A 23,267-nucleotide genomic window follows, 5' to 3' on the forward strand; every position below is an offset into this window, starting at 1 on the left:
CTGTGATGAGACAGCTGAGAGACAAGCTCAATAGTTCTGTGGGGACGGTCTGGACTTCTTCGTTAGTTAGGTCATGTTCCATTCTAAACGAAGATGAATAAAAAGATAAACAAGCTCAGGTGGATGCAAGGGATACCTAGGGCCCTGTTGCTGAGATGGCTGGAAATAGAGAAGGGAACAGCAGATTTTTCTAGCTCCCAGTCAGACTGAGTTATCCGATGCCAGCAGGGGGCAGCATTGTCTGCATTTGGAGAAGCTACTAGTACTAACTGAGGTTTCCCCTGACCTGTATGATGTCTTAAAAGTCCATTTCCCTGACATCCTCTAGCGTGGGTCACTGAGGGTGAGGGATGTCATGTATATGTAGTGTCCCAATATCTTTACCTGTGGGAGTGGCCATAAATGTCCCTGAATCTCAGACACTGTAGAGATTCAGATGAAGAATATATGAGGATTCACTTAGACTGAAGAGCTTCAAGAAAAGGTTGAAAAAGAAAAGAGATGTCAGCTTTGCCTGTGGCCCTTGAGTAATGGATTAGTTGTTTTTTTTCTAGCCAACATAAGACCTCCTCCTCCTCCCAGATGTCTCAGAGGGGCAGTCCCTATATTCCTGAGCCAGGAACCACCTTGATTCCTACGATGAGAAGAACAGGGACATCCAGGTGGGCTCCATTTCCTAGGCACCTGAGTTATTGGTCTCAGTGTGTGCTGAGTGAGAATAAACCATGTTGAACCATATTCATTCTCTCAGATAAGATGCGCTGTTGGGTATGCTGAAACATATAGATTAAGGGTCAGGTCAGAGTGGGGTGAGGAGAGGCAGGCGCAGGAAGCAAATTTGCATAGAGCCCACTCCCTCCTTGGAGGCACGGAGAGGGGATAAGAAAGGTGTGGTGGAGCCAGCACCAAGCCTGAGGACTCAGAAGGCAACACTTGGGGGATCTCCACCATGGCTTGGGCTCTGCTCCTCTTCACCCTCCTCACTCAGGGCTCAGGTGAGGCCTCCGGGCAACAAACCATGGGGACATCTGGGCTTATTCTTCATCTTCCTCACACTCACAAGGACAAAGTACTGACCTGACTGTTAAGTGTGTTTTTACTCATTTCAGGTCCCTGGGCCCAGGCTGCTCTGACTCAGCCTCCCTCAGTATCCAGGGGTCTGGGACAGTCGATCACCATCTCCTGTGCTGGAAGCAGCAGTGATGTTGGGTATGGTAGTCATGTCTCTTGGTTCCAACAACAACCAGGCATGACCCCCAAATGCCTGATTTATGGTGTCACAAATCGGCCCTCAGGGATCCCTGACCACTTCTCTGGCTCCAAGTCTGGCAACACAGCCTCCCTGACCATCTCTGGGCTTCAGGCTGAGGACGAGGCTGATTACTACTGTTGTTCATATACAAGCAGTAGCACTTTCCACAGTGGTGCAAGTTCATGGGGTAGTGAGACCAAAACCTGCCCTGCGTTCACAGGCTCCCTCCTGGCTCCGAAGGTGCTTCCCCACCCTGCAGTGTCTGGGCTTTATTCCCAAAGCCCTGGACCATCATTCTCTCAGCTCCTCTCTCCTCTCTCACCATCACATGAAGAACACAGCACCCTCTGAGTTTGTTGTGGGTCAATAAACAGTTTTCCCTTTGCAAGTGTGTCACCGTCCCCAAATCCCTGAATGTGCAACTCTTCCCACCTCCTCACGCCCAGTAACATAGAGACAAGCTGTTGCATGCTGGGGTGGTTTCTCCGTTCTCAGGAAAATCTTCACTTTAAATGCCATGGTCTCCACAGCAGCCCAACTATGTTAGATTTAGTTCTGCAAAAAGAACCTTGTCTTATTCAGTCAGGGTCCCCCATGCTCTCTGGTCAGCATGGCCCTCCTCAGTGGGTGATACCTGACACGTCTGCTGCTGAAAGAATACCAACTAGGAGAAGGTGAAGATGTTGCTGAGGGACTGAGGATAAGGGGCCAGATGCTCTTTTCCTTTTAGGGTACCTCATTCTGGCCCCATATCCTAGGATGCTGAGCAGTAACGAATTTGAGCTGCCCCTCTCTTTTGTGTAGAATTTCCACTCTCTTTAGAGCAATGAATTTCTAATCTGGAAGCAACTCTACACAACGGCTGCATCCCACCAAGCTAGGCTGCTTCCAAAATAACTCTTTTTTCCCACAAGGAAGAGATATCTGGTGGGTGTGTCCCCCCCCCTTTTTTTTTTTTCAAGAATCTCCAAATGTATCTGTTTTCTGTGATAAATTAATGAAATTACTTGTTGGCATATAAATATTCCTGGAATGTATATGTAATGCTAAGAATTGTTTGACCATCTGAATGAACCTAGGCTTAGTAGGAACCAGAAAAACTGGGCTGTGACCAACTCTTCCTATTTTACCAGAATTTTCCTGATTTTAGCACTACAAGTGCCATATCTTAGCAAGGTCCTCAACCTCAGGGCAAATTAGGAAAGACGGTCACTGTGACGATTGCTTTTGTGGTTTACTTGAGTGGACTACAGAGTGCCCAGAGTAAACATTGTTTCTGGGGACATCTGAGGGTGTTCCTGGATGAGACTAGCATTTGAATTGGTGGGCTCAGTAGAGTAGATAGACTGCCCCACCCCCTGTGTGACTGGGCTCATACAACCCACTGAGCACCTGAGGAGGACAAAAGGTGAAGGGAGAAGGGATTCATCTTTTTTTTCTCACTGATCAAATGGGAACATTTCATCTCGTCTCCTGCCTTCATAACAGAAATTCCCATGATGGGCTCTACTGGTTTTCAGGTCCTTGTACTGAAGCCAAATTGCAACACTAGCTTTTCTGGCTCTCTAGCTTGCAGATAGCAGCTCATGGGACTTCCATGCCTCAGTAATCACTAACACACAAGAGCCAATTCCTGACGAAGGCTCATTCCTTTGAACAGAGATGTGGGGTGGGCAAAAATATGTTTATAGTTGTTCGTGTGGAACATAATACAATAGTTAACTAATAATAATACTAGAATAAATTCTCCATTTCACATATTCACAATCATAAACCTACTTTTGCACCACCCTGTATATTTTCTGAGTCACCACTGACTGAGCCCATGACAGAGCCTGGGGAATCAAGCCAGCCTTGGAGTGTCCTCACCTTCCTGTTGTGGAAGTCACAGTATGGATGGCAGAGGAGTCCTAGGACACCCGCCAACTGCTGTGTGGGACAAAGGTGAGGAGACCAACCCAGGCTGGCTGGGAGAAGGGAGATCCAGCTACTGCTCTTCCCAGGGACCAAAGGCAGAGCTGGGGATCTGGCATTCTCCCTCAACCTCTTCTTGATCCCCCTCTGTTGGAGATGTTTACTGGCCTTCCTAGAAAAGGAATTATTGGGACACAGCAGATACTGAACACCCCTTTCTTCCTTCATGTCCCACTTAGGAATGACTCAGGAAGCAGCTTCTGGGACTTTAAACAGGATAGAACAACAACAAAAATGACCTTTCCCAAAATCAGACCCTTGCTGAGCCCTGGTGGGCTCAGATGGTGAATGCCAAGCACCATGCTCTACTCCTACTTCTGTCCTCCCTCCTCCCCTTCCCAGCTTATTTCCCAGTCCCCTGATCCCTCCTGAGCCAGTCCATGACCCTTTAACATCCTCCAGAATGACTTATGCCACATGCAAAATTTGGTGGCCCAGAATGCTCCCCCTAAGGATTACCTTGCTTATATTATAGCAGGAAGGCTCTGTCACAGGGTAAGTGCATGTGAGGTGAATATCAGCTCAGGAAACATTACACATGAACTTAACCCAGCCCCAGGAAGTATGCAGATGTGAAAAGGGGGCTCATGAGAGGATCAAATTCTCAAAAGGGTTAGAAAAAGGAATAATGCAACAAAGAGAGAGAGCTCAATCAGGAGGGAGAATGACCTGATGAGAATCAAGAGGAAGATCCCAGTGTTTGGGGATGTGGGGGAAGGGACCTGGGTCAGGTTTGTCCTCAGGACCCCAGTTTCAGGAACTTATCATCAGAGCAAGTGTGTGCATCACAGGGGACACGGGACGCTCTGAGCCTTGCCTCCCTGTGCATGCAGACTAACTCAGAACTGTGCAACCTCCTGAGGCAAAGTCTCATCCACTGGAGATGCTTGACCTAGCGTGGTCTTCTAGCAGGAGACCGATTTGGAGCAACGATAATTAGGGCTGACAGATCCTTTCCAGAATGGAACAGGAGACGTCCCCACCGAAAACTGATCAGTGCCCCTCTGGGACACAAGTGTTCTGATGAAACTATTTTAGTGTCACCATTCATACCATGAGGCAGGTATTTTCAAGGTCGTGTAGAAGGTGTGGCCCTAGCTGAGATCCTGGGATGAGCAAAGTGATGGCTTCTGGTTAAAAAGGAAATGTGTGGGTGAAGAAATGATAGTTTGAGAGTTGAGGCTATTGTTCTTGTGTGTTTGAAACATTTATGTGCTCTATTACTTAGGCATCCATTTAGATGATGATATCTACTTTTTGAGATGATAATACAATGGTAAGTTGTTGATGACCTTCTCATGATACAGTAAGCTAGGCCTCTGAGGCTCGGTTCAGAGCCTGATAGTGGTTTGGGTCCTTTTCTCTTGGGACCAGGGGAGAGGCCTCCTGTGAACATTGCAGGTGGCCGGGCTCAGCTGCAAGAAGAAAGCGCCGATCTTCAGGAGGCTCGGCCTTGATCAGTTTCACGTTCCTTCACTACTAGGAGCATGCTCAGGGCCCCCACGATACAGGAGTCACGTTTTAAAGTTCCTCTAGAGTTTTGTGCTCACACAATGAGATACGACAGAAATAATAAGCATGACAGCCACAAAAAGGAGGCACAATTACCAATTGCACGTGATAGGATTACTAACCAATAAAACAAAGCATATCTTCTTAGAAAAAAATTAGTTCCTGGGTTCTTACCTTTTATGATGAATTGAATATGTGTGTGATTCCTTAAACAATAGCAATTTTTAAAGAAAAGATGGAGGAAATATCCAGAAGAGTTATAATGGCACCTGACCCAGAAATTTAATGGTCACATGAATGGTAATTGTCTTGAGATATTGATTCCTTCATTGCACTGAATAAGAAAAACACCAGTGGAAATATTGACCATAAGGACATCTAAAACATTTTATATGATCTCTGTCAAAGGGGACTTTTTTCCTTTTAAGAAATTTTAAATATATATAGTTTAATTATTTGAGAAAATTCAGGATGCTGTCCCTACAGCTTAATATTCCACATACAAGACATGAGGGCTCTTTGCTCCAGAAATCTCATACTGAAACAATTCTGTTAACTCAGTACTTAGGTTGTGGCTTTCTTGGTAATTCTTTGTCTTATAAAAACAGTGACTACCTCTTAGAAAGTGATTCTGTTCCCACTTTAAAAGGAGACACACTAGAAGAAGCAACAGTGGCTCCCTGCCCTCCTATGTCACGTGAAGGTCCTGTGATGCCATTTCAGTCAGGGAGCAAGTCTTATATTAGATGCCACAGAGGTTAACCAGACAGTGTCCCTTTTGCCACCTGCTGTTTGTCTCCACAAAGACATATACTTTACAGGCAGATGCGGCCTCTGACCATGCTTGCATAGACAAGGCGCTGTGACTCAGGACATTATTCTCTGTCCAGTAGAGGGGACCTGTCCCATTGTGCTGTGACGCAGCTGCCGAGGTGTCCATGTGTGACATGACTCAAGCCTAGATAGTGTAAGCATGAAGGTATTGGTTGTTTACTAGAGAAAGACACAAGATACCCAACAAAAGAAAATTTTGAAAATAATTGATGTTGAGAATATTATGAGAAGATTGAGCTCTTTGGTAAGGTGGCTGTATTAGTCTGGATTCTTCAGAGAAACAAAACGAAGATAAAAAAAAATATATATATATATATATCAACATCACAAGAAGTGTATCTTGGGTTGACAAATTCTGCTTCCCATCAATATAAACCCTCATTTTATGTATGTGTGTGTATATATTACAACAAGAGGGTTAGGGGACCCACCACCCACAGGCTAGAAAATCCATGTATACCTAGTAAGCTCTCTACATATGTGGATTCCCAAACATGTATCGAAAACATAGTTGATGCTTCAACATGCATTTGAGCTTCATGGGCATGCTTAAATGCAGATTTTAAATGTTTTTTCTATCCATAGTACATATATGTAAACATACATACATAGAGTGGGTAAAAAGTAGGTTTAGAGTTGTTCATATAGAAAATAATACAGCCCTGGCTAGTGTAGCTCAGTGGATTGAGTGCGGGCTGCAAACCAGGCATCGCAGGTTCGATTCCCAGTCAGGGCACATGCCTAGGTTGCAGGCCATGACCCCCAGCAACCACACATTGATGTTTCTCCCTCTCTCCCTCTCTCCCTCTCTCCCCTCTCTAAAAAATAAATAAAATCTTTTTTAAAAAATAATACAATAATAAATAAGTAATAATACAAGAACAAACTCTGTGTTTCACAAATCATAATTGTCAGTGATTTTTAATGCCTCAACTAAGTTCTGCTGTCCAGGGTTGTGAGTTTATCTAGGACCCAAGACCAGGTCAGAGTGGGGTGAGGAGAAGCAGGCGCAGAAAGCAAATTTGCATGGAGGCCACTCCCTACTCTGAGGCAGGAAGAAGGATAAGAGAGGTTTGGGGGAGCCAGGCTCAAGCTTGGAGCCACAGAAGACAACACTCTTGGGAGATCTTCACCATGGCCTGGGCTCTGTTCCTCCTCACCCTCCTCACTCAGGGCTTAGGTGAGGCCTCTAGGGAGGGGACCATGGGGCTATCTGGGTTGATTCTTTGTCTCTTCCTCAGACTCACATGGCTCTGCACTGAACTGAGCACTGAGTGTGTTTTTGCTCTTTTCAGGTTCCTGGGCCCAGGCTCCCCTGACTCAGCCTCCCTCAGTGTCTGCATCTCCTGGACAGTCTGTCACCATCTCCTGTGCTGGAAGCAGCAATGATGTTGGGTATACTAGTTATGTCTCCTGGTACCAACAACAGCCTGGAATGGCCCCCAAGCTCCTGATTTATAGTACCAGCAGTCGGCCCTCAGGGATCCCTGATCGTTTCTCAGGCAGCAAGTCAGGCAACACGGCCTCCCTGACCATCTCTGGTCTCCAGACTGAGGACGAGGCTGATTATTACTGTAGTTCATATACAAGGAGTAGCACTCTTCACAGTGGTGCGAGTTTATGGGGAACTGAGACCAAAACCTGCCCTGAGCTCTTAGGCTCCCTCCTTGCTCTGCAGATATTTTCCCACTATGAGCAGATGGGCCTTCATGCAGTATGCCTAGAGTTCACTTCCCTCTCAGCTCCTCTCCCCGCCACAAAAGGAAATATGCTCTTGGGTTTATTTTCTTAAGGCAATGACAGCATCTTCTTCAAATGTGTGATGTGGCCCCTAAATGTGCCACTCTTTCCAGCTTTTGACAGTGGTATGATGGTAAACATTATGTGCTAATGATATGTGTTAACTTGGCTGGGATAACAGATGCCCAGAGAGCTGGTAAAACATTATTTCTTGGTTGCTGGGAGGATGTCTCTGGAAAGTATGAAAATTCGAATCTGTAGACTGAGTGAAGCACATCACTGTTTCCAATGCTGATGGACATCATCTATCACTTGAAGGTCTGGATTGAACAAAAGGTGGAGGAAGGGGGAATTTGCTCTCTCTGCTTAGTCGTAGATATCCATCTCTTCCTGTCCTTGGACAGTGGTACTGCAGTTCTTCACTTTTTGGACACAAACCAGAGCTGACACTGTTCACTCCCAATTCTACGATCTTTCAACACAGACTGAAGTTGTACTACTGGCTTTCCTGGTTCTCCAGCTTGCAGTGGATTGTGGGAATTCTCAGAATCCCCTGCATGAACTAATTTTTATTGTATATATATTCTGTTTATCTGGAGAACACTGACTAATACAGATTTAATACATATGTTGGTACCTAGAGTCATTCTAAATAGAATTTTAATCATGAGTTTTCTGTATTGATTCTGAGATTTCTGAAATTGGCTGTTTAATCTGATCAGATGTAATGATGTCAATGCTTCAAGTTCCATTAGCAAAGAGAGCACAGATAGTCCATGTCCTGAACTGTTTATTGAGATAAGCAATGCATCTGCATTGGATACTGCTAATCAATCACTTATAAGGAACATAGAGCTAAATGATTCTGCACACGATGATTCTGAACATTTTTGGAACACTAAGGAATATCATGACGTTGATTGCTCGCTTTTAGAGTTGCTGAATAAAGTTCTGAGAGACAAAGGTGAGCTCAGGGATTTCAATTCTCTGCTCAAGAGACCTATAAGTGACTTAAGAGCTTCTAGGTGTGCTGTGAAGAAAAGCCTTAAGTCATGTAGCAGCCAGACTGAAATTGCTGAAAATCAAATGCAGAACCTCTTCTTTTGATTGGCTAAATTAGACTGGGATGCTATAATTTGGGATGGGAATGTGTGGGAAGATATTGATGAAGCTGGGAATATTGAGTCTCTCAATTCTCGTGAGCCTTCTTTGCCAGTGGAAGAAGCTCCCCACCCCACTTCAGCGGAAGTAGCCTCCTTACACCCAGTGGTATAGGTCTTCCCACCTCTGTCTGATAGGATTAACCCTGCATCCCCTGAAAAGGTGTGACCACCCTAAGGCAGTTGCCATGCAGGGCACTGCTGTTTATCCTCAAGACTCATTCATACCACTCTGTTTACTGTTAGACCTATAATTAGACACAAGTCCCAGCAGGCCCCTCCAAAGGTGCCATACAGAATGTGACCTGCCAGTAGGTACATTATACTCCAAAAAAACTGCTGGATACTTCTAGTTTATACAGACAGAAATCCTAAGCGTGTGTGTGGGAACAGATACTAAGGATTTGGGATAATGGTGGGAGGAACATAATGGTGGTTGGATCAGGCTAAATGGACTGATGTTTCATGCAGTCAGGGACTCAGAAAGAGCTCTAACAGTTTAGTTCATTGGCTGTAACATAAATCAAAAGATGGCTCATAGTGAGCCAACTGGAAAAGCTTGACCTACCGTGGTTTTATGTAGAAGAAGGGATTCAGAATGGGAGGGAGATTGCAATGTTAAAATGTATTTACCATTCAAGACCCACCCATCCACACTGGGAGGGTCCAAATGACATGTTTTCCACCAATACTTTTAGAAATTATCTTATGAGGGAACCTTAACATCCTTGATGAGCTCCACGATCACTCTTCTCTAGGCAGGGTCTTACAGAGGGGGCAGCAGCCACTCAATCAGAAAACTAAATGCAATGGGAGTGATTGGATCCAGAGAGGGCAGGGGCCAAGTGATGGCACCAGCTGCCAAAGGCAAGGTTGGTGTGGATGGCATAGGTGACAACAGAGTCAAAGCAGCAATGAGAAGCCTGACTTGTACAGACACTGGCTAGTTAATCACGGTGTTCCTAGAAGTAAAACAGATAGAAAGCCCACTACATTCTCACTTGATCTGTAAAACAGAAATTTATAGGTCAAGCAAACAAAAGGCCAGCTAAAATCACAAAAACAGAGAGTCACAGCCCCTTGGGCAGTTCCTAGACATGAGCCAGTTCACAGACCCAGAATCCCTTGAGTGATGGGGAGACTGAGTCCCCTTCAGGAAGGACCCTGGCACACTACTAAAAAAGGTGCACTGCTTATTTTTCTCCCAGCCTTCCCCAAAGGAAACCAATGGCTTTTTTGTTAGGATAAGTGTGCATCAGGGGAAAGGAACTCACAGACATTATAGAAACTCCTGGACGTTGTCTTTGAACTGTCACTCATCCCAAGAGACTCAAAACATCACTGTGGCCCTCCAGGCAGAGTAGGGCTCATGGAGATGGAACAAATGGGGCATTATTTCAGTCTGTCTCACAGTGGGCCCAAGGTATCCCTGAGTCCACTTGGAGGTTACTTCTCCAGTTCCAGAGTGTAGTTAGCTTGTGGCTTGAGCTGCCTATCAGAAACTTGGTGTTATCTGACCCACCAAAGCATAAAGCTGGGTGTGCACAGCAACACTCCATTATCAAAGGAAAGTGGTGTTTATGTGACCAGGCCCGAGCCGTTCCTGAAGGCACAAGTATGTTACATGAAGTGGCTCAAATGCCCATGGTCCCTACTCCTGCTCCACTGCCTTCTGTCTTCCAGCCTGACCCCCTGGCCCCATGCAGAGCTTTCAACAGTCAGCTGACAGAAGAAGATGAGACTCAGGGCTGGTTTACAGGTGGTTCTGCACAACACTCAAGAACCACCAAAAAGAGGAGAGCCACAGCACTACAGCCCCTTTCTGAGTCATCTTTGAAGAGCAGTGGTTACAGGAAATTCTTCCAGTGTGCAGAGCTTCCAGCAGCTCACCTCATTGTGGACTTCGGAAGGAGAAATGGCCAGATATGCAATTATGTATCGAGTCAATAGTTTGGCTGGGTGGTCAGGGACTTGGAAGGAACATGTTGGAAAATTGGTGCAAAAATAACTTGGGAAAGATGTATGTGAACAGACCTGTCTCAGTAGGAAAAGAAGTGAAAATATTTGTATGCCATGTGAATGCATGTCAATATGTGACCTCAGCAGAGAGTTTTAAAAATCAAGTGGGTGGTGAAGAAATCCAAAACACTAATTTGAAAGAACATGTGCATCCCCTATGTTCACTGCAGCATTATTTACAATAGCCAAGATATGGAAGCAACCCAAGTGCCCATCAATAAGCAAGTGAATAAAAAACGGTGATATACAATGGAATATTACTCAGCCCTAAAAAGAACAAAATTTTACCATTTGAAACTGCATGGATGGACCTAGAGGGCATCATACTCAGTGAAATAAGTCAGTCAGAGAAAGACAAATACCATATGGTTTTACTTCTATGTGGAATCTAAAGAAAAATATAAATGAACAGACCAAACAGAAGCAAACTCAGAGATACAGAGAGCAGGCTGATGGTTGCCAGAGGGGAGGAGGTTCAGGGGACTGGGTGTTAAAGGTGAAGAGACTGGGAAATACAGATCGGTAGTTACATAACAGTCATGGGGATATAAAGTACAGTAAAAGAAATATAGTTAACACTATTGTAATATCTATGTATGGTGCCAGATAGGTACTAGAAATCTCGGGGGGAACAGTTTGTAAAGTATATGATTGTCTGACCATTATGCTGTCCACCTAAAACTAATACAGAATAATATTGACTAAACTGTAATTGAAAAAAAAATAAAAATCATGTGGATAGGATGAGCTGTTCTGTGGTTATTAGTTAGCCACCTTGGATTTATCCAATGGCCTCATGAACGAAGTGGCAGTACTGGTTGAGGTGGTATTTATGTGTGGACTCTGCTACATGGACTTCCGTAATCCAAGGTGGACCTGGCAGCCTGACAGGACTGCTAATAGCCCAGACCATTCAAGAATGAAGGTTTGGGTTGCTGCACCAGGGCCAGATCCATGAACAGCTGAGCTGCTTACTGAGGGCCAAGGGAATAGAGAATGGGCAGTAAGAGAAGTTAGGTGTAGATACCAGCTATGACCACTGTAGACATGAGAACTGTGTCATGAGTATGTCCTGTTTATTTTGTTATGAACATACTTATGTGTATATATAATACATGTGCTAATATACATGTATTAAGCACATTGCTCTGTTTTCGTTCCTTTCTTATTCTCTTATCGTGTAATTGGAAGTCATTGTCACTTCTTGAGGAGTGCTTGGGTTCCATGTAGGGTTCAAATATTTGGGAGGCAGAAAATCTCCAGAGACTTACTGGTGCCTCAGCCTTTCAGCTCCCAGATCCCTGAAGCTGACTGAGTCATCTTACAATGTGGGGGCCACCATCTCACTGAATTAAAGAGAGCACTAGCATGCCCAAAATATTCAACCCAGTCCCAGAGATCAGGGCCATGCCCACCTCTCTATCCTCCTCCATCAGTTGGAAAAAGCCTGACTATGTAAACACGAACACAGAGTTCCAGGTTCCCTGATTCCTCAGGTCCACAAATGACCAGGCTTCTGGGTCAATCAAAGAAAGAAGTCTGCAGATCACCACATACACCTCTTCCTGGTAGAGTGCTCCAGGAGCCACAGACAGTGTTTGATACAGAATGTCTGGCTTGATTCTAGGATGTCTAAGCCCTCCATTTTGACTGGAAAGACAACAGTTTTACTTGGAAGCATTCGAGAAAGGGCTGAGGTTTGTTTTAGAAGAAGTTATCCAGAGACCCAAAGTTGAGTGTGTCAGGCCTGAGTATCTTTTTGGATGTGTGAGAAGCAGGGGACACTGTGGGATCGCGTCTCTGTCTGTGGGGACCCTAGGCCCAGTTATGAAGCTTTTCAATAGAGAGCATTTACATTTTCCATAGGTGCCCACCAGGTGTGCCCAGGCAGCTGTAGTGACCCTCACAGTCAGGCAGGGCAGGCAACAGGAAAAAGGAAAACATAAGCAAAGCCCTCATCACTCCTCTCTTCTTCCCACCCTCACTTTGCCTAGCAGGATGTTTAGCCCACTGGGACTCAGCCCTGGGTGCAAGCAGGAAACTGGCTGGGAGATTTTCATGAAGTGCCCTTCACAGAAGAGGTGGAGACAGAGGAGATTTGAAGTTGGAGGAGTCCAGCCCTAGATGCGAGGTCCTCAGGAAGCAGTATCTGCATGATCATCACCAACATGTCCTGGACCACTGTCCTCTTTGTGAGCCTCTGCACAGGTCAGGGCAGACTTCCTGGGTGCTGAGGACATGATAAAAACAAGCAGCCATGTGGATGAGTTGCCCAAACTGCAATGCTTATGGCCATTTCTTTCTGTTCTCCTCAGCTGTCAGGTCCCAGCCTATAGTGACTCAGGAGCCCTCCCTCACCGTGAGGCTGGGCTGACAGTCACCTTCACTTGCTCTGTGAGTAGGGGACCTGTCACAACTGGGAGTTCTCCAGGATGATTCCTGAAGGACCTTGGCCAAGCTCCTCCACGGCTCATCTACCAGATGGTCAAACACCTGACATCTGTCCCCAACCATTTTTCAGGCTCTGTCCTCAGGGACTGAGCTGCCTCACTATTGCGGGGATGCAGCCTGACGATGAAGCTGAGTACTTCTGTGTAGCCTGGCACAATGCACCTGCCTCACAGTGACAGCTTGTAATGGGAGCTGCATCCAAACATTACCAGGCTCAGCCTGGAGTAGCAGCAATGTGAGCAGAGAGAAAGAATCTCCCCACAGCAGGTGAGGGCTGAAACCCACCAAAAATCCAACTCTGCTCCCTCAGCCAGTTGTTAAATTGGATATCATGTTCCTGGGACAAATGGATTTCCTCTAGAGCAGTGTGGATGCTGCCTTCCTGCTTCACTGTCAGTCAGTGCAAAAGAAAGGAAGTGTGAGTGAAGTTGGTCTGATTTGCATTCTTTGGGGTCACAGGATTTTTGTTGGGGAATGTGTGGCATTCTTTAGACTATATGTAATGAATTAGAATTTGAACACTAGCTAATACATGCACATCAGCAGAAAATTTGCAGATGGTACCAGTAGTCAATGCTATTGGTACCGCAGCTCAGTTGGTGTGCCCACTGCCCAGCAATGGAGGGGGCGCTGGCTAATTGTTCACACAGATAGCTTTCTCTGCAGAGGTTCATCTCTGAAGACTGAAATCACTTTGCAAAGAGCAGCTTGGAAGCTACCCAGTTTGGCTCTTCTGTAGCCAATGACTGCCTGGTGTGAGGGTACACAAGCCCCGACTCCTTCACCTTAAAGGCATCATACCCAATTATGTGGAACATATGCTCCAGAGATTCTGATAGGTCAGGCAGAGGCCAGCCTTCCCTCCTTACCTTCCTTACCCAGCTCCCCAGTCTCACTCTTAGGTTTCTCTTAAGGGTACTCTCCAATAAATCACATGGGCCCACATTCCTCTCTCAGGCTCTGCCTTGGTTCTCCATATTCAAGACCATCACATGCATCATGTCTTGTATATTCTTCCAGAAACAGCTGTAGCAAATATCACTGTTCTAGTCTTTTGCTTAATTTAATTTTATTTATTTATTTTTTAGAGAGAGGGGAAGAGGGTGAAAGAAAGGGAGAGAAACATCGATGGGGGAGAGAAGCATTGATCAGTTGTCTCTTGCACAAGGCCCTACTGGGGACTGACACCACAACCTGGGCATGTGCCCTGACTTGGAATTGAACTGGTTGCCCAGACAACTGAGCCACACAGGTCAGGGACCACTGCCTTATTGTTTATAAGGCTGTATTTCAATGGGAATGAAATCTTAAAATATTGACATATTTTACATTATTTTATATAAAGTCTTTGAAATTGTGTGTGTATTTCAGAACTACAGCACACCTCTATTAGAACGACCACATTTCATTCTCAACAGCTGCCTGTGGCTTCTGGCCACCATATTGGACAGAGCAGGCTAGAGGAGGTGACCTTGGGTAAGTGTCCCTGCAGTACATACTCATAGCCACTGAGAGAGAAGGAGGTATCCATGAAGCACATGATGCACTAGGGAGGAATGGTTGCTCCAATTTCCACCCAAACCAGGAGCATTGAGGGCACATGGAAGCAGGGGATTTCTATAACAAGTTTTGACAACACTGCCATTCAGAAGAGAAGGTATTAAATATAACTACAATTCTGAAGATGAAGCTTACCCCTCAAACACACTTTTTGTTATGAGTATAATGATTGACAAAGTCTACATTAATTTTGTATAAATATTGGTTCAACAATCCATTGCATTGGGAAGATCATTTCCATAAATGTTACACAAGTCACAAAGTGGTACTTTGGGCAGAGATTTAGACAGAAGGAGAATCCTAAGGTGTTTTTTTCTTTGTTTGTTTTTGTTTTATTTTTTTAAACAGAAGACTGGCTGTTCTCCACACTGGAGTATATTTGCCTAACTCTGATGCACAGATCGTGTTTTGAAGGTGAAATCTCCCAGGGTGGCACTCACAGGTGACCTCCCAAGAGGTCAGGAGACCCACAGCACAGGTGTGAACACTGGCCTGCAGGAGTGGTCAGCGGGGCCCCATGGGGGACCCTGAGGTGTGAGTGTGAGGAGTGGACACCCCAGGGTGGGAGACAAGAGAGGAGCTGCTGTGGCCCCATTAGCTAGGGACAGTAATTGCAGTGTCTCAGGCACCGAACCCTGGTCCCCTCTCCATTGTCTCTCAGATCAAACTCAGGGAGTGAGTCAGGGGTCTGTCTGTCTGTCTGTCTGTCTGTACACATGAGTCAGAGCAGGGCTGCACCCTCACCCCCAAGGACAATGCCTCCAGCATTTCCCAGGTGAACTAATTACATTATATTCTCAGCAGTACAGGTGTGAAAACAAACACATCTGTTTGAGATATTAGGTAACAATGCACCTTACCAATCATATTTACTAATATTAAAAGATTTCTCTTCCTATTCTGACAGTCATCCAAACTCAACAACCTTGGTAATGTTACAAAAGGAATTCTGATCTAATTCTCCAAGGACCCCAACCTGATCCCCAATGTCTCACTGTGTTGTCTGCGGTGGTGGAAGTGGCCCCATCTCCGTGCACAGAGAGACCCGGGTCTCATTGGGAAACACAGATTCCAACACCGAGAAGATCCAAGCGCACTTCAGAGCAGACTCAGGGGGATGGAGCACCTGCACTCAGAAGGCAGGGCTGTGACTCAGCGACTCAGGAGGGCTAGGAGCTGGGATGGGGGAGGAGTAGGACAAGGGTCCTGGAGAGGGACCAGGCAGGGAGGGGATTCACTTGTCGGGCTCTGAGGTCCAGCTCCTGGATTGGAGTCTTGACTCAGCATCACAGTCTGGGGGACTCTGGGGAAATCATAACCTCACAAGGTTGGCTCCCTGATCATTGGAAGGTGCCTTCAGCACAAGGATCATGTTGAATAATTATGATGTCTGGTGAGGGGTGCAGGTCAAACACTCACCAACTGCTGGCACCTATTAAGGCTTCGAAAGGAGTCAAGAGGTTGAGCTACTCACAAGGAGAATGACATTCATCCTGGGAGCACCAGGGGGCACTGTGGGTCTTGCCTTGAGAACTTGGATAGTGCAAGTCCCCTGGGCTGTGCTCAGTGCAATGGGTGTGACTGATGCTCTTTTGAAGACAGTTTTATTGGGTAAAATCAACTCTTAATGAAACCAACACCTGGACCTTCTTCTAACCTCAGGAAATTACTAGCAAGAGGCTGTCAGGCTTGGGGTTGAGACAAGATCTGAGACAGATTTGCATTCATGCTCCTCCCTGTTGAGCTGCGAGGACAGAGGATAAGACAGGGGCTTGGAGAGGCCAGGGCCAGCTGGGCAGCCTCAGGGTAGAGCTCCTGGAAGCCCCTCCCACCATGGACTGGACTCCCTTCTACTTCCTGCCCCTGATTTTCTCCACAGGTCAGAGCATCCCTGGGCACTCAGGGGTCCCACTCCCCAATATAGTTTCCTTCCAAGCACAGACTCAAGGGGCATCTGTCCAGTCTGGGTGCCTTTGGCATCATCCCCGTGTTTTGTGTCTGCAGGTCTCTGTGCTGCACCTGTGCTGACCCAGCCCCCATCTGTTTCTGGCTCCCTGGGAGCCTCTGCCCAGCTCACCTGCACCCTCAGCAGTGAGTACAGCACCTACACCATTCGCTGGTATCAAAAGAGACCAGGAAATGGCCCTCAATACCTGATGTACATTAAGAGCGATGGAAGTCACAGCAATGGGAATGGAATCCCTGATCGCTTCTCAGGCTCCAGCTCTGGGGCCGACCGCTACTTAACCATCTCCAGCCTCCAGTCTGAGGATGAGGCTGAGTATATCTGTGGTGAGAGTCATGCACAAGACGGCCTTTTCACAAGCCACAGTGACACAGACAAAAGGGAAGTGAGGCTCAAACCTCCATCCCCCTTCCCCTCCCCCACAGAGACTTGGGCTAAGCTGCTCCCTGTCCTTGCCCAGGACCCTGAGACATTTACATCTTCTCCTGCAAATCCTATCGTCCTGTACTTCCTCCCCAAATCACCACTTGGGACAGTGACGTATGGTCACAATGTAGGTCATTATGACAAAGCAATGTCCTGTTCCCTCCAATACAGGGGTATACGCAGGACACTGGGGGAGACCCGAGCAGCCCAGACAGAAACATGACCCTGAGCATGTGGCTGGGCTGAGATGACCTCCACCCCAGGCGCCATCTGGACTTTGCTTTTATCTTGGGGTTCTTCTCAAGGAAGGAACATAGGCCTTGGTGTTCCAGGGGTGACCCTGGAAGTGGGGACAGTGACTGTATTGACTCAGGACACCTGGGAATGAAGAAGGAGTCCTATTAGGAGTGGGGTTTGGCAGGAAGCATTTGTCCCTCAGGGGAGGCAGGTCAGAGACCTGACCCTAATGTGGGAGTAGTCTGGGTCTGGGAGGGAAGTGGGTACATATTGGGTGGTCTGGGGCAGGACCCACATAGAGCATGGGTTGGGTCTTCAACTGTGCCAGATTCTCAGCCTGTGGTACCAAGGAAAGCTCCATATGTAGCCACAGAACTTTTTTAGGGAAAGGCAAGGATGATGCCCACTGGGACATGGGGGATGGGAATGCTGAGGTGGAAAAAATGTTGACGGCCTCCTACCTCCAGTCTCTACCCTGTGGGTCACTGGCCTCAGCTGCATCTGTGGGGGGATGGAGACAGGATTAGTGGATGAGTTGATATTCTGCTGACTTTGCTGGGGACTGAAATACCAGAACCTTTCACTCACACCAACACCATAGAGTTAACCTGGAGCAGCTGCGTGGACCACAGTGATCTGGTTGCTGCTCACAGGTAGGTGAGGGGCAAGGCCGGGCACTCACCTTAGCAGGTTCAGGCCAGTCCTATCTCATGACTGTGGGATTCATCCCAGGACTTCAAGCTGGGATTTCCGGAATGGACATCACACGGTGTCACTGGTATAGCAGGGGAATAATTAAAGCCTGCTGAGCTCTGGACAGTAACCCCAGGGAGCAGCTGACACAGGTGCCAGGACCTGCCCTTGGAGGCAGCTGGAGGGGATGTGGCTGTGGGGGTGACAGGCAGGCTGGGCTGAAAGTGAGAGTGTGTGTGGTGAGCTGTCCCCTTCCCTTGGCACATTCTGCATCTCTCAGACTGTCACTCCCTGTCTCTGTCTGTCACTCTGGTGAAATATGGGTTTCTCCCTCTTAGTCAGGTTCTGTGTCATCCCTCCAGAGCAGCTGGCCCTGTCTTACCTGACCCCGTGTCATGCACCCCTTCCTCCACATTCTTCTTGTTCCACGTGGTGTGTGTGCCTCTGTATCTGTCTGTCCTGTCATCACCTTAGTGACTTGTGACGGTGAGTAGATCTTCAGGTGCCTATTTTCACATGTGCATCTTCTTTCTTGGTGAAGTGTTGGATCAAATCTACAGATATTTTTCAAAATTGGGGTCCTCCTATTTGTGGGTGTGTAAGTGTGTATTTCTTCCTATATACTTTTTATTTATTTATTTATTTATTTATTTTCCTCACCCAAGGACTTTATTTCTCTTTGCTTAGTGACAGAGAAAGGGACAGAGAGGAAGAGAGAGAGAGAAACATTGATTGGTTGTCTCCCATACGCACCAAGACCGGGTATCAAACTCACATCCCTATGATTAGAGGATGATGCTCCGACCAACTGAGCCACACCAGCCACCGCTATGCCCTTCTCTCCCACGTGCAGGCTCATGCGCCCACCACAGCGGTCAGGATTCCACGCAGTCCCATCACACATGGACTCTTCATGTTTCCCTTTTATGACACCCACCTCCTCTCACCCAGACCCTTCCCCTGCCCCTCAGCCCTGCAGCCATCACCTGGTTCTCCATCTCCCAAAGTCCGTCATTGGAAAAGTTGTGTAGAAATAGAATCCTACGGTGTGTAACATTTTCTGATTGGTCATTTATTCATAATATTTCCTCATACATTCATCAAGGATGTTGTGTTCATCAATAGTCCATTTTTTTTACTGAAAAATATTCTGTGATCACATGTACCAGTGTCTGTGTAACCATCACCCTGAAGGACATCTGAATTGTTTTCAGTTTGGGGCTCCTATGTGTAAGGGCGCTGGTATCAACTGAGTGATTGTGTCTTCCGGATGTTGAAGTCCTTACACCCAGTGTAGCTGCATGTGGAGGCCGGGACTCTAAGGAAGTGATGAAAGCCACAGGACGTGTCATGGGTGGGGCTCTGGTCTGGTGGGATCACTGACCAGACTGTCTCTCTCTGTCTCTCTCTCTCTCTCTTCCAACAAGCAACTCGGTGGTGTTTGTTTACCACAGCCTGAGGGTACTAGACAGGCGCTGTGAACACTTGTGTATGGGTTTTTATGTAAACATAAGTTTTTAATTTTCTGAGATAAATGCCCAGTGATGCAGTGACTGGTTGCATGGTAACTGCATGTTCATGTTATACTAAGCACACGGCTGGTTTTCCACTGTGGCTCTGCCGACTGGCCTCCCTACCGGCCCTGAGTGAGTGACCCCCTTCTTGCTGCCTGACCAGTGTCTGGTGCTGCCCCGATTTCACTTCAGTCAGTCTGCTCCATGCTGACCCGTGTGCAGGTGTCTCGCTCTGGTTTTAACTTACCTTCCCTGGTGGCTCCTGATGAACATCTTTCTCTGTGTGTTTTTTGACATGTGTATATTTTTCCAGCCACTGTCTGTGTCATTTGTTCATTATCAAATTGAATTTTGTTTGCTTTGTTTATATTTAAACTTTTTAAATAAATTGAGAAAAATGCACCTCTGTTGCTCCGCCCATCCATGCCCTCATTGGCCGACTCCCGTCTGCCCCTCAAGCAGGGGTCAGACCTGAACCCCTGGTGCATTGGGACGCTGCTCCAGTCAACTGAGACCCTGGCCAGGGCCGTCTGCTGTGTGTATTAATTAGTTTCAACACTTTACACATATAGTTCCTTGATGGATTGGGATTGCCAAGTACTTTCTCCCACTTCATTGTTTTTTCACATTAACTCCATAAAAGAGAATTTTGTAGAACCAAGTTTTTAATTTTAAAGGGTTTCTATATATTTTCTATCCTTTTAGGTATCAATCATTTCTATGAAATGTAAGAACTCTAACCAAGACCAACGCAAAAAAGATTTTTCTCTTTTTTTCTAAAATGTAATGGAAATCCCCCCAGAGGCACGTGACCAGTGTCACTGTGTCCTGGAGCAAAGTCCAGCCTCTTGCACCAGCTTGACCACTGTCCCTACCGGCTCCTGTTTCCAGCACCCCCACCCCACACCGCACTGTGATCTCATCCCTGGAGGGGACTGAGCATTCTCCCCAAGACCAGAGAGGAGACTCAGCCCAAGTGTGGGTGCAGGGGCTTGTCAGGGGTCAGCACTGTCCCCTCTACACCACAGAGAGCTCTGAGCAACCAGGGCGCAGACCTGGAGCTGAGGACCCAGCTTTACACCCTCCACTGGCCCCAGCTGCTCTCTGCCCAGCGGGTGCCACTCAGCAAGGCTACAAGAAGAAGGAAGTGGATTTGCATGGAGCCCCTTATGCAGGATAAGACAGGCCCTGAAGCCACATCTTCAGCTGTGGGTCAGAGGAAGATCCTGGGGCTTCTCCACCATGGCCTGGACCCCTCTCCTCCTCCCCCTCCTCACTCTCTGCATAGGTGCTGACTCCCAAGGCTCAGCCCCCACAGAAACCAGGAGCAACCTGGCCCTGACCTTTGCTCAGCACAGGGGACCCTGCAGGGTGTGTGCAGTCTGGGAAGGACACCCTCATCCTCACACTCACCTCTCCTGTCCTCTCTTACAGGTTCCGTGGCCTCTTCTGCAGTGACTCAGCCCCCAGCCGTGTCTGTGACCTTGGGACAGACAGCCACGATCACCTGCCAGGGAGAGCTCATAAGAGAATATTATCCTACCTGGCTCCAGCAGAAGCCAGGCCAGGCCCCTGTAACAGAAATCTATGGTAACAACGATCGGCCCTCAGGGATCCCAGACCGATTCTCTAGTTCTGACTCAGAGGACACGAACACCCTGACCATCAGCGGGGCCCCGGCTGAGGACGAGGCTGACTACTTCTGTTATGCATCGGACAGCAGTGGTAACACTCACAGTGACACAGGCAGATGGAGAAGTGAGACAAAAACCCCTTCCCCTTCTGGGCAAACTCTCCTCCCACCCAAGTATGAGCACACACAACGCCTTGAGCAGGTCTGACTCAGGCCCCAGGTCTGAGATCTCCAGGCTGCCCCCTCCTCCCAGCCCTTACCCAGCTCTCCAAGGGTGGGACAGCAGTGCATTGAGGGCTGGCAGGACCAGGATGTGCTGGGGATGTCAAGGCCAGGGTGTGAGTAGGGACACAGGGCCTGAATGGAAGGACACAGAGGGAGACGTCCACGCAGCGGTGAAGGGCACTGCATGTCCACGTGATGGAGGCTGTGTCACTCATGGGCCCACGGCTCTGAATCAGTCCCCAGAACTGTCCTCCTGGTCTGAGCTCCTGAGGCCGCGGGATCTGACGGCTGCCTGGGATCCTGAACAGATGTGAAGGGTGGGGTGGAGAGTGTAGAAAGGAAAAAAGTTTGAAGAAATATGGGCCAGAACATTCTAGTTTTGGTGAGCATTAGGAAGCCACAGATCCAAGAAACACGACACACTCCAGCACCTAAAACACAAAGGAAACAGCACCCACACTCGTCACAACCAAAGCCCTCACACCCGTGTGGAGGAGACCATCAAAAAGCATCAGGGCGAAAGTCACGTCCCCCACACAGGAAGATCCCTAATGGGAGCACAGGGTTCTCAGTGGAAGCAACGCAACCAGGAGGAGCCAGGAGCAGCGTCTACAGAACACAGACAACAAACCAACACAAAAGCTGTCAGCTTCCAACTCCACCCAGAGAAACGCCTCTGAGGAAGGGGCAGAACCACCCCTGCTCACACGCACAGCCACGTGCAGAGCTGACCACTAGCAGACCCTGAGTGCAGGGAGGGACAGAGGACACCCCTCCGACAGAAGGGAAGTGACCCAGACAGAAAGAGGAATCCATGCAAAAAAATGAAAGGCACCAGATAAGGTAACTATGTGGATAAGGAGAAACATTTTTACTACATTGTTCAAAGCAGAAGTCAGTAACAGGGTATGCTGTGATTTATAGTGTTCAGTAAAGCAAAATGTAGGACAACGTGAGCAAAATGTTCAGAGAGTGAAAACCATGGTGTAATGTCCCTATGTCATATGTGAAGCGATAGGACAGCACTAGAAGGGGGACTTTGGTAAGTCAGGTGTGTCCTGCAGATGCTACCACACCCCTTAAAATAAAAACCCTTTTAAACATCAGTTAGACTTCATGCCACCAAGGATGATAATATGAAATCATGAAGATATATTCAAAAAGAGTTACAGTGAGACTGAATTTTCCAGTGACACTCGGCTAAAGGCTGCCTACCAGAAACCCACGTGATCTTGCCAGGTGAACAGGACTGCGGTGCAGACACAGGTGGAGAGAGAGAGAGAGCAAGGCCAGGGGTCTGGAGGGGCCCCTGGGGTGCACAGAGTGTGGGTGAGGTCCCTCCCCCTGACAGGTCCCTGAGGCTTGTGGACTCCCTGCTGGGGTGCTCCTCTGCAGTTTGCTTTATGTGAAGCTGTCAGGGGGACCACAGCCCTGCTGACCTCAGAGGATGGATAAGGAAGGGCGCCCCCTGCGGCGGTGTGGTTGCAGAGCCCCGTGGAGTGGGAGTTACTCTTCCTCACACGTTTGATGGAATTTGCCATGAAGCCACTGTGTCTGTGGTTCTTGTTTTAGCAAGAAGGGGTGTAATTACTGATCAGTGTCTCCCCTTCCCCTCCCCCTTCCCCTCCCCCTCTCGTCCTCCCCTCTCTGAAGGAAGACATTGAAGTGCCTGCACCTGATTGTGGGATTTTGCATTTCTCCTGTGAGAGAAGAAACTCTTCAGATCATGAGCCCGGGTGCTCTAGGAACCTGACAGAGGCCGCCTGGCACGTCCCACTACTCACCAGGGAGAGAAAGGCAGAGTCCCAGGGCCCTGGAAAGGCTGAAGGGGTCCCGTGAGGACCACCGTGATGTGACTCCACTGCTTAGGACGATTGAGGCTGAGTCGTTGCTTTGTTTCCAAGTCACTAATTAGACTAAGCCATCTGTCAGAGAATCTGAAATGGAGTTGGAATAACGTGTGGTAATCTGATGTCTTGCAGACACATGAAGCTTTCACGGGAGCAACAGTATGAAGTGAGGGCCAAGTCTCTGACGGTCTCAGGCCCCTGTGCACTGTGCTGCTGCTACA

General features: G+C 47.6%; 4 gene segments (V, D, J or C); all 4 read left to right on the forward strand.

The window, feature by feature from the left end:
* The window catches only part of LOC114510192, a 902,657-nt gene that overhangs the window by 118,271 nt on the left and 761,119 nt on the right, over window positions 1-23,267 (forward strand).
* Window positions 1-23,267, forward strand: part of LOC114509077 — an 863,521-nt gene that overhangs the window by 100,094 nt on the left and 740,160 nt on the right.
* Window positions 1-23,267, forward strand: part of LOC114509076 — an 805,173-nt gene that overhangs the window by 13,202 nt on the left and 768,704 nt on the right.
* LOC114510185 lies at window positions 16,307-17,185 on the forward strand. The segment is given in 2 exon segments: window positions 16,307-16,381; window positions 16,507-17,185. Coding segments are annotated over 2 exon segments (657 nt in total).

This window comes from Phyllostomus discolor, chromosome 13 (assembly GCF_004126475.2).
Source record: "Phyllostomus discolor isolate MPI-MPIP mPhyDis1 chromosome 13, mPhyDis1.pri.v3, whole genome shotgun sequence".
NCBI lineage: Eukaryota > Metazoa > Chordata > Mammalia > Chiroptera > Phyllostomidae > Phyllostomus > Phyllostomus discolor.